The 12228-nt window shown below is 40.1% G+C and overlaps 1 protein-coding gene across 7 annotated transcripts in view; it reads left to right on the top strand.

Annotated features, from left to right (window-relative positions):
• Positions 1 to 12228, top strand: part of LOC129774820 (uncharacterized) — a 676155-nt gene that overhangs the window by 544995 nt on the left and 118932 nt on the right. For all 7 annotated transcript variants that reach the window (XM_055778819.1, XM_055778821.1, XM_055778817.1 and 4 more), the window contains 2 exons: positions 6927 to 7076; positions 7904 to 8083. In XM_055778819.1, the coding sequence (XP_055634794.1) occupies positions 6927 to 7076; positions 7904 to 8083 (330 nt within the window). The remainder of the gene's footprint in view (positions 1 to 6926; positions 7077 to 7903; positions 8084 to 12228) is intronic.

The raw sequence follows: 12228 nt of genomic DNA, 5'->3' as shown, positions 1-12228 counted from the left end.
TTCAAAACCACGAGTACTAAGTTTTCTAAATTGGAACCATTCCATAAAACAAGGCGCTTTTCAGGGCCATTAAACCTTCCAAAAAAGAGTTTAGGAAATACAGTTCAATGCTTTCTAAAACATTATCCAAAATAATAATAAAACACAAATTGATTTTTTCATAATTTGTTTGCCAGGATTTGATGAGTATGTGAATTTGGCAGTTGTTCTGAGCTTATTGATAGTTGGGGACTTTCCTGATTATTGAAAGTACAGTAATTTACTATTAGTTCGACATTTAGCTAATTGGACGGACATGTAATGCGACTTATTTAGTTGGACATTTTTGTAAACATAGAGATCCAAATTATGACCCCACATTGAAAGTCGACACTGTACCACTGTCATCGCAAATGTTCAATTACAGGTTAAAATCGCCTCCAATGCGACACTGAGTGGCGCTTCGGCACGTCGCATTGAATGTAATTTACTGTACAACATGTCACAAAGCTGGATGGGAAGAAATTTTCCAACTGTGAAAGCTGTGGCGAGTGGCAAACGCAATCGCTAAACAGAAAGGTTTAGCTGAACAAGATGGGGATATCGAGAGATAACAAAACAATAAACTCTTTAGATTGAAGATAATTTTGTGATCCTGAAAAGGACCCTTTTTAGCTTGCATGTGAATCCAACGAGCGAACTAATCGTAATGAATGTATTTTTTTGCCATCGCTCCCTTTTAACGCTCATTCGTTCGTCTCGTTGGACTCGCCCCTCTGGCTGAGTCTGCCGATTTGTCTCTATCCTGTGAGTGTGTACCGCTAGAGTATAAAAAGGGGCGGACCCCAAAAAAATATCTTATTTTCTTTCAAACCGTAAACCCACGTGGTTGTACGGCATCGGCATCGTGACGTAACAAAGGAGGACAAATTAAGGAAAAGGCAAAGTCCCACTCGAACCGTGCAGGTGTGCAGTTCTTCGTAGGTGTATCCGCCAATTGCTTAGCAATGGTAGCTAGGCCGAGCGCGTTAGCATCAGTGCACCAGCCGGCGTTATATTGTTTCGGCCGCCAAAGTGATCGAGTTGGCTGGTAAAGCTGCTCGCGACGATAAGAAAAACCGCATTCAGAACAGAACACATCAAGACAACAACAGGCAGTTGCAGCGAGTGGCGAGTGGCAAACGCAATCGCAAAACGGCATCAGGTAGCAGAAGAAAAAAGTTTGTTCTTTATACAAACTGCTTTGGTGGCAAATCCAGAACAAGGCGGCATCGAGGGCGTTCGAAATGGTTTTTTTCAAAACCACGAGTACTAAGTTTTCTAAATTGGAACCATTCCATAAAACAAGGCGCTTTTCAGGGCCATCAAACCTTCCAAAAAAGAGTTTAGGAAATACAGTTCAATGCTTTCTAAAACAATATCCAAAATAATAATAAAACACAAATTGATTTTTTCATAATTTGTTCGCCAGGATATGATGAGTATGTGAATTTGGCAGTTGTTCTGAGCTTATTGATTTTCACCAATTCTTAAATTGCTTCTAGATTGAAAGTACAGTAATTTACACTTATCTCGACATTTAGCTAATTGGACGGACCAGTAATGCGACATATTTAGTTGGACATTTTTGTAAACATAGAGTTCGGGGTCCAAATTATGACCCCACATTGAAAGTCGACACTGTACCACTATCATCACAAATGTTCAATTACAGGTTAAAATTATCTCCAATCCGACACTGAGTGGTGGTAATGCGACGTGCCATTGAATGTAATTTACTGTACAATATGTCACAAGCTGGATGGGAAGAAATTTTCCAACTGTGAAAGCTGTGGCGAGTGGCAAACGCAATAGCTAAACAGGAAGGTTTAACCGAACAAGATAGGAATATCGAGTGATAACAAAAACACAACACCAAAGGTTCTTTTCAGAACCATCAACATGTTCATAAAGAGTAAACAGTAAACTAATCCATTTTTCAGGTAGATAGGTAGGAATTCACGTAGGAGAAGAAAATAAAACGATAAATTTAAAATATATATTTAACAAAAGCTGTCCCCTTTGAATAGTCCTACGTCACTCCGGTTATGTCCCCGACATTACCCACCCGTCTTTTTTTTTCGGCGTAAGCCATTTGAATTTCTGAAGAAAGCAACGCAAGACAATCATTCGTCCCCTTGCCCCTCCGGAACCCATATTGTGTATCTGAGAGTAAGCCATTCGTTTCAACCCAACGATCAAGGCGAAACAAGATCATTTTCTCAAGCGATGTTTCGCCACATCAGGGAGATTTTTTAACAAGTTGAACTTAATTCTATCCGTTCCTGGAGCCGAATTGTTACAAGAAAGGAGAGCAAGAGAGAATTCTACCATCGAAAACTCGGAATTAAGATCGCACCTATCTTGTGGTATATCTCGAACAATTTTTTGCACAGGAGCGGAATCGGGACAAACCTTCCGTGCAAAATTAAAAATCCATCGATGTGAATATTCTTCACTTTCATTCGATGAAGAGCGATTTCTCATGTTTCGAGCCACTTTCCATAATTTTTTCATTGACGTTTCTCGTGACAAACCTCCCACGAAATTTCGCCAATAAGCACGTTTTTTCCCTTTGATCAAGTTTTTAAATTGATTTTCAAGGTCCAAATACGTTTGAAAATTCTCAATGGTTCCACGTTTCTGAAAAGCTTTAATTGCGTTCGATTTATCCTGATAAAGCTTGGAACATTGGCTATCCCACCATGGATTGGGATGCCTTTGACGAAAAGTGGAGCCTGGGATGGGTTTCGTTTGAGCGCGAATCGCGCTGTCATATATCAAACGAGAAAGTTATACTCCTCCAATGGAGGCAAACCATCTCTGGAATTGATGGCTAGAGCAATTGCGTCCGCATATTTTTTCCAGTCAATATGTCTTGTGAGGTCATATGCCATGTTTATAGATTCAGAAGAATTCGACCCAATGGTGATGGAAATTTTGATTGGCAAGTGGTCACTGCCGTTGGGGTCCTGGATTACATTCCACTTGCAATCTAACGATAGTGTATTCGAGCAAAGCGAGAGGCCAAGAGCACTTGGATTAGCAGGAGGTTTAGGTACACGTGTTGTTTCCCCAGTGTTCAAAACGGTCATATTGAAGCTGTTACAAAGGTCATATATCAACAATGAACGATTGTCGTCGTACTGTTCCCCCCAGGCAGTTCCGTGAGAGTTGAAGTCTCCCAAGATAAATCGTGGCTCAGGAAGGAGTGAGCACATGTCAACAAGTTGATTGCGTCTAACCGTAGCTCTCGGAGGCCAATATAAGCTGACAATACAGAGGTCTTTGCCTCTGATGTTTGCATGACAAGCAACAGCTTCGATCCCTCCAATAGGTGGAAGGTCAATTCGAAAAAATGAGTGGCACTTATTGATACCCAATAGTACCCCTCCGTATCTGTCATCACGGTCCAAGCGTATAATATTAAAATCGTGGAAAGAGAGATCATCTCGCGAAGAAAGCCAAGTTTCGGACAGACCAAAAACATCACAATTGAACTTATGAATTAAAAATTTGAATGTATCCAATTTAGGGATAAGACTACGACAATTCCACTGTAAAACAGTGATATCTCCGACCTCTCTATTTAAATTAGACATCAAGAGAGATAATCATTGCAAGGAGGGGCCATGTTTGCATCAATTGTTGCAAAATTGTCTTTAATACTGGAAGCATTGAAATTACAATGGTTCTGATGGAGTCGGAAACATTAAAACACTTGAAGATTTGGTCCAAAAGGTCAGACAACTTTATAAATCCCGATTGGGAAGTTGAACTGGACGGAAAAACAGGGACAGTTGGGGTTTTTGATGTCCCCTCGAGTGCTGGGCCATTCGAAGGTGAATTAGTCCCACGAAAACCAGGAGGAACCTGATTTTGCTTGTCCGCTGCACTCGATTTTTTAGGCATGCTAACAGGGGGTATCACCGGAGGGGCTTGTCCTTGAACTTTGGGAGTGGTCACATTTTTGCGCCGGGGATTCCCTTGGAAAATGAACGGTGTGCCCCCGTTAGCTGTGTCCGCTTCTATTTCGTCAACGGGCAACGTGGCGAAGACATTTTGTGTGTTGATTGGTTGTTGTTGTTGGGCCAGTGGAGAAGCGCCCTTTAAAATATCCGCAAAAGTGCGTTTCGAACGTTCCTTCAAAGAGCGCTTCTGTTTCTCCCAGCGACTCTTGTAAGTTTCACAAGCTGAGAGCGCGTGTGGGGATCCTCCGCAATATGGACACTTATGCTCAGTCGCACTGCACGATTTCCCCTCATGTTGCTCTCCGCAAGTGGCACAGCGCTCCTTGTTGGCACAATAATCTGAAGTGTGACCAACTGACTTGCATTTTTGGCAAGTCATGGGCTTTGGCACGAAGAGTCGCACAGGCAATCTCAATTTGCCCACCATGACGTAGTCAGGTAGAGCGGAACCAGCAAAAGTTACTCGAAACGAGTCTGACGGCGTGAATTTAGTTTTTCCCTCTTCTTGGGATACTTTTCCTAGTTGGCGGCTGTCCAAAATTTTAACACCCACCATTTCGCACGTCAGACCAGTTTCAGTTACCACCCCCGAGATTTCTACGTCATGGGAGGGCACGTAGACGCGATACTCTAGGGAGAATCTCTCGTCGATCACAATTGCATTCGCGTGTTTCCGATCACTCACGACAACACGCAGTTTGTTCGGTCTAACCTTAGAGATTTCGACAACGGAGGAATATAATCTTGCCAGATCTTTCGAAACCTGAATGACATTAATTGACTTTCCTTTTGGTTTAGGCCGGAAAAAAACAACCCATGGACCAGCTCCAAGTGCATCGTCTGGATAGACCTTGACACGAGGAGAGGAAACAACTGAGGGGGAGGACGAGGTCGATTGTTGAACGGGAGCGGGATCAGTAGGGCTGGGAGGCAGGTTCGGTAGTAGAGCGGAAGCTGGAGCGGGAGATTGAGGGGGCAAAGAGGAAAAGTTTGCCAATTTTCTTGAGGGGGGCTTGTTAAGGTAGATTACCTCTTTCTCTGAAGAGACATCTTCTGAGGGGGGAACGCGTTTAAGCGACTTCCCAGCCCCCGTTGTAGCTAGTGAGGAGGAAACAGTAGTTTCAATCTCCATGTCAACATGACCTTCTGACATTACGGCAGATATCTAAACCTAATATATATTATACCTAAATCGCACACCAATGCGAATGAAATGAAACGGTGTCCCAATCGAACCGCGTGGCAATCGCTCGGCACAGATGCAACGGTATATCGCACCACAACACGATGATGGAATCGATGACGATGCTAAAGTACACACAGCGATGATACCGTGGAGGACTTCCTCACGCTGGTAGTGATTGCTGCTCTCCTCACTCGCGCAATAAAGAGAACCCCGTTAGGGCGAAATAACTTCACCAGCCACGAACTGATAACGGTATAATCTCCACTCTATAATAGACGCGAACAAATTTGCGACCGATGTCTTCGGACTGCGCGAGCTGAATGAATGGTTAGTCTTAGGGCAAACATTATACAGGGTAACGTCGATATAACGTACAATTTACTCTCAAAATTGTACGTTGTATTTATGAATTTTGTTTATGAATAAATTCAACTAGAAGACGAAACCAACCTTTTTCATGATGTTTCCCTTCGTACTGTGGATTAAGGTTTGATTCATTTAGAATCCGGAATCACAAAACATTTGTATTTCGGGATTGGTTAAAGGTACCAAACAAGCTGTAGTATAAAAATACAGATAATTTATCTATTTTCCTATATTCAAAAAATGAAATGTTATTGACAAGTTAATTTCAAGTTAAGTGAGGAGTTCAACAACCATCGGATTTTTAATAACCCTCACGAACTGTCTGTTTACCGATGTTTACTGTTTGCAACCGTTGGACTAGCATGTGATACAGACGCTGAAGGCTCATTACAAAAATATCATGACTATTTCTCTTAGTTCTTAGACGAAGCAAAGATTTTCGCCGAAATAATTATCACATATTTTATTTTATACACGATGTTCTGAATTGCATAAGCGTAGAAGTTTACCATCTAAAAGTCCTAGAAAATGTAGTACGACAATCTCAACGTATCCAATGAATCTGCTTTGAATGGTGCCAATGTTTCGGTTAGGTATGTTGAAGAGCAAGTTTGGTCTCTAAACGGGCAGTGTGTTTTGTGGAAGATGCCTGAGGCATGTAGAAAAATGTGAGGAGTGGTCTGATAACATCATCAGGGAAGGATCATGGAAACAAAACCATTTATCATTTCTATGAATTGGTTTGATTGGTGTCAAAATTCTCATGTTTGTTTCTGATTCTTATGTTTGTTTTCAATCTTATTTTTTAGTTATTTATCTTTTTACCCTCAATCAACTGTGTGAAACAAAATTGACGAGAAAGGTTGATTTCACCTTCTAGTTGGATTTTATTATCATTATGTACTAACCATACTCAAAAAGCGCCACCAAATATAGTAATCTGAGCTATTTTTCTGAGTTCTTTTTTATGCTTCGATATAAGTCGTACGTTATATTGTTTTAAATTGAATTGTACGTTATTTCAAAGTTTCCCCGTATGTTGAAAAAATACATGTTTCCGATGGTCAAGATTTGTACTCAAATCTGTTTTTACCCAATCTTGCTATTTGTTTTCGTTCGTCTTCTACAAGCGTGAGTGCACGACTGATCATGTTTTCATGACATGTTTTCATATCTGGGAACCTTACCATAAGATGTAGTCCTACGTCAAAAATGTGTCTGTAAAGCAAATGAATTAAATGTGAGCTATTCACTACGCTATTCACCTTGAAAACTAACTATGTAATTAAATCCAAAAACATCTATTTGTAATCCATGTTTACGATGCCACATTAACAGCCAGATAAGCTAATTCATTAATTCCTGCGCTTTTCTATCCCCTCCAGAGACCAACTCTACTCGGACCAACTGTATATGGAAATGGACGTAACAAGTTCGCTGCTAGATATCGTATCCAACGGGACAGTACTCGTCACTGTGATTTCGTACAAAAACCTCACATCTTTTCTGCCCCGGTTCTACTTTGCTAAAAACAGGTAAACCTAGCTTCCAATTGAGTGTAACCCGTTTCCACAGCATTATGAATCGCACACTACCTAGGTCTTGTGTGTGTTCCGCATCACCATCATCCTCAGCATCCACTCATACTTGCCATCGTTATCTAATGCGTGCGGCTAAAAGCAGTGCTGATATGTTTATTGACTTACCTTATGCAAATTACACTTTCTGTGGTTTTTCACATGAACGATGTTTCGGTCGGCAGGCATTTCAGCTCATCATATATACATGCTGTTGAAAATATCACTTCCACCGTAACCCCCAACCGACACTGGCATTTTGTCCTGTGTACAATCCGGAGTGTTCATCAGGCTCAGTAACAGGAATTGGCGAGTTTTTGCGGCTTTTTTTTTTCAACGTTTTAAAGGGTAAAAAAGAATAGTTCGCGCAAAACGAAATTCAAGCGGCGCTATATGCAATTATCCTTCAGATTACCCATTGCTCAAATGCTCAATCAGCGCTTCGTTCAACAAGGGGGTTAACATGCAAAACCACTCCCGTGCGCCCGTTCCGCATTTTCACCTTCCATTACGTAAATGTCCATCATAGCAATCACTACAAGCATTCGCAAAATTTCTAGCATCGGGAAAAAGTTGCCCCGGACCTATTCCCATCCTGGAATATGTGCCCCAAATTGTTGGAAAATTGGTTCCATTCATCGAACCTCACAAAACAAAATCAATCCTGCACAGAAATCACACCACGCTAAGCGTCATCTAGTTGCTCTATCTTTTTTCCCATTTCTGGTCTATTTCCCTGATGTTTTTTTTGTTTTGCTTTTATTCTTCCTGAAACTCGCACCTAGTTTCGGTACGGATATCGATTACATCCCCGCATCGAAAATCATCTCATCCTGGCTGTACTACGCTAACCGCACCGGGTACGAACCGAACCGACCACTTCACGTGCCGCTCGAGTCGGCCCACGTGGAAATTATTTTCCAGCATGAAAATTCGCCGACCAGCGAGTGGATACCACTTTGCGGGTAAGTTGAATCATACTAACATTCCCCCGGTATACGTTACGACCTCCGCATACACTGCGTCTCTACAACACCGTTCGCGGGTTGGATTATCACAATATACACACACACTAGATGCTGAAAACAGCGGCGGTCATAACATAAGGTTATTTTTTTTTTTGTTTTTTCTTCAACTGTAAGCCTATCAATGGTTTCATACAACTAAGATCGGTCGCGTGAGCTGATCGGAAACGGGACATTTATTCGAGCATCAATGTGGTTTGTTTGACTTCTTTCCCCGTAACTCCGTAACGAACCAATGCACAAATCGCGCCCAACGGTCGCTTCAAGCGGCGGTGCATTGTGTTTGTCGAGTTTCATACAATGGTAGTGTCGTTTTGCATTGAAATGGACATATGTTCATTTAACACAAGTTTTGAATGTACATGATGGTAGGTTAAAAATCGACACCGACTATGATGCGAACTTTCAAGCGATCTATTGGAGACTATTCTCATGAGTGAACCAAAAAATTTGGTACATGTTAAACTCAAAGTTATCCATGTCTATAGCTCACAGTTGTACAAAATATACCCTCCTACACTCTGTCCAACTTCTATAAAATCAAGGCATGATTTTGCTGCTTCGTGTCATTATAAACAAACCATGTTTCAATTTATATTCTAGTGTGTAGCTATCGGGGACACCCATACATTGCATGATTTTCATATGTGTGCAGGGTTGCCAACCTTTTAGTTTTTCCTGTATATAGCCAGTTTTTTTTTCAGCATATCAGCAAAACAGCCAAAAATCTCCAGTTTTTTTTTATTTTCAAAGTTTTATGCCGCTTTTTTTTCGGTATTTCAAGTTTTTTACTCCCTATTGTTAAGACGGCTTCCACGACTTGATTGAGGTTATCGAAACTGACTCAGAAACGTTTTACCTGACTGTGGTTGCCTGTTTGAACTCTTTGTGGTCGTTTGTCTGCTCTCAGCCACCATACCTTTTTTACCGTTCTGGTCGTTTGTCTGCTCTCAGCCACCACAGCAAGAAATCATGCTAATCGTATATTTTACCCAACCAAGTATCAGTTTATGCTTTTCCTAAACGAAGCTTGATGTCTAATGAACATGTTCACGAATCAATACGGTGCTCTTATGAGTGGTAGATAACGGTATGAAGTATCATACAAAGTGGTCACCTACACAAGATAACGCACAGGGAGGCGATCTGGCGTAGTGGTAACATCCATGCCTCTCACGCTGAAGGTCACGAGATCAATTCTCACTCTCGACATTCTTCCAAAAATGGAAGTAAAAGTGACGAACCAGCCAAATGAGTTGAAAGTCACTATAATACAGATATAAAAAAAAGATAACGCACAGTGCGTTGAATGCATAATAAAGCGGGACGAAAAATCATAACAGCAGATTTTCGCCGTTACAATGGTGTGATGAAAACGATTGTTCATAAACATCAGAACTACTGTTTGCATAAATGTCTCAAGCGACAAAATCTTTGTTCATCTAAAGTGAAAAGTTCTGATCATTCCGGATACGCTGAAATCAATATTTGATCAACCGCTGGCTTGAATTATGTTGAAGAAGTTGTTTTCAAAGAGTAGAACAATTGTTTGCATTAGTGTCTTATGTCATCTGAATAAACAGTAAAAAAAATCTTTGTTAGAATTGAAAAGTGCTGATGTTTTCGGATACACATTGCTGGCATTAATTATACTTTCATTGCATTAATGGCAAAAGTGTCTCATATTCAATGGATAATAAAAATAAAATTATGTATTGATTATACTTCATACTCCTGGAGACTATTTCGAAAGATTTCGCACGAAGACGAATTAAATAATATATTTTCTATATAAAAACATCACATTGAAATACATTGTTGAGTTAATACATACATATAGTTCATAAAATAAATTGAAAAATAATGACATTTCATAATCTTCCATGTATTACTGCTTTTTCAAGGAAAAATAATTCCGACCAGTACGATACCCATGACCAAATTTAATACGACCACAAAGGGTTAATAGAGACGGACTACCATGGAAGCTGGATATTCTTGTAGGATATTCTGCCGAAGGGGCTAATAACATGACCGGTACCGAGAAGTAATAAAGAGCGTATTTAGAAAAGTACTGCCCAAGTTCGTTCACACTTTCACAAATTGTGTTTGCCATAGTATGGTTCAAAAGTATAATGTTAATAATTATCATAAACAGATTGAGGAAATTTAAAAATGCTACGGTACTTACGTATTAACACAAACGAAGCGCAATTTTTTATGAGTTTATTTTTTTGCTATAAAATTTATTCTGAGGGTAAAGTAATAGGGTGGCGAAGCTCCCATTTAACGAGGATAAGGAACAGAGACGGCCCCAATTCATCGAGGTGACACAATTCGAGTCGACCCCAGACTCGCTATCAGAAGCGGCGGCCTCTCGCAAGCCAACCTGCTTCCCCAAATTATAAACAATAAATTTCACTAAGAAAAAAATAAATTCATATTAAAAATAACGCTCCGGTGGCACTAATACGTAAGTACCAATGCTACATAATGACACTGTCATTGTATACCCTTTTTTTTTTGTTATCCCATTTCTTTATTTCTGGCTCATTAGCATATTAGCTGTAACAGATCCGAATTTTAATCGTGTTCATGTCACATGTTTATCATATCTATAAATAGAACATTACACTGTTGCCATTTTTCGGCGTAAGAGAATTCCTTCTATACCATATGGTATATTACACAGCCGCCATTTAGGCGTAAGAGTATTCTTTCTGTCCTTCCATTATCCAGTTAAGCTTGCTTCAGAATGAGCGAATTTTTCACTTGAGAAATTCATCCTTGCGAATTGTTTTCGCTAAAGTCATTCACATTGAATTACGAAATCATGCGAATCTGTCAAACTATCTTGGGAAGTTCTATCTTTTTTTTTCGCTCTCTCGCAAGTGATCCCGCGCTTCGTTCTGATTGCTTGGCGAAAAAAGTTCGCAAACATTCGCATGAATTTGTCTTCATTGTGAAGGATTGATAAACAAGCTTTAGACCACCAGACAGCGGAGACAGCTGATACATATGATCATTATTGTGTTGTTCACAGCAGAACAGCGCGATGTTTTTCTTGTTGCAAGTAGAGCTTACATATGGATAGGGAGAGGCCAGGACTCCGACACTGAATCGATCTCTATCGCTGATGACTGTTGAGTGGACGTAGTTATTCTGTAACAACACAAAGATGGTCAATGAGGGCCCTATACTCTTATTTGTATTGTTAATATAAAAAAATTGAGAAAAAAATAATTCTTCCAGTTTTTTCCAGTTTTTTTAAATTTTTCCAGTTTTCTCCAGTTTTTTTTTCAAATTTTTCCAGCTTTTTCAAATTTGGTTGGCATCTCTGTATGTGTGTGTGCAAGCGCTGAACGTAAACGAATATGTTTGTATTTTTTTTTTGTAGTGACATTTTCCATTGTTTTTATCCATAAGTCTGGAAAATGCCAAAGGTAAAAGTGCTCACGGGGAGAAAAGAAAGACAAATCGATGCATTTCACCATGAAAATGTTGGAATCAGAGAAATTGCTCGTCGGATTGGACGATCCCATCAAGTAGTGCTCAATTATTTGACAAATCCTCAAGAACACGGCAAGAAGGGGAGAGCTCCACGTAAATCGAAGCTCTCTGACAGGGATAAACGGGAAATAGCTAAAACAGCTTCGAATTCCTCAAAACCGCTTATGCAAATAAAGCAATAATTCAATTCAAATGTTACTCGGGTGACAATTCGTCAAGTTTTGGTAAAAAGTCCTCACACAAAGAGTGCTTAAAAGGTTAAAGCTCCTCATCTTACACCGTCTCACATCGTAAGAAGTCTGAGTTTTGCCAAAGCTCACATGAACCGACAGTGGGACATGGTATGTTGTGACAAAGAATGTTTCCAAAAGAATACATTTTGCTATATACCATAACGAAAATTCATAGGTCATCTTCAGTAGCAAAAAAAAATTCAATTTGGATGGTCCTGTATTTTCAACGAGTACTGGCGTGATTTACGGAAGAAGAAGCAGTATTTTTCAACCAAGGATTTTGGTGGAGGCTCGTGCATGGCTTGGCTGGGATTCTGTGCAACCGGAAAGCTCAAAATAGCT

The sequence above is a fragment of the Toxorhynchites rutilus genome, chromosome 3 (genome assembly GCF_029784135.1).
Source record: "Toxorhynchites rutilus septentrionalis strain SRP chromosome 3, ASM2978413v1, whole genome shotgun sequence".
Classification (NCBI taxonomy): Eukaryota; Metazoa; Arthropoda; class Insecta; order Diptera; family Culicidae; genus Toxorhynchites; species Toxorhynchites rutilus.
This window is presented reverse-complemented; position numbering and strand designations above follow the sequence as displayed.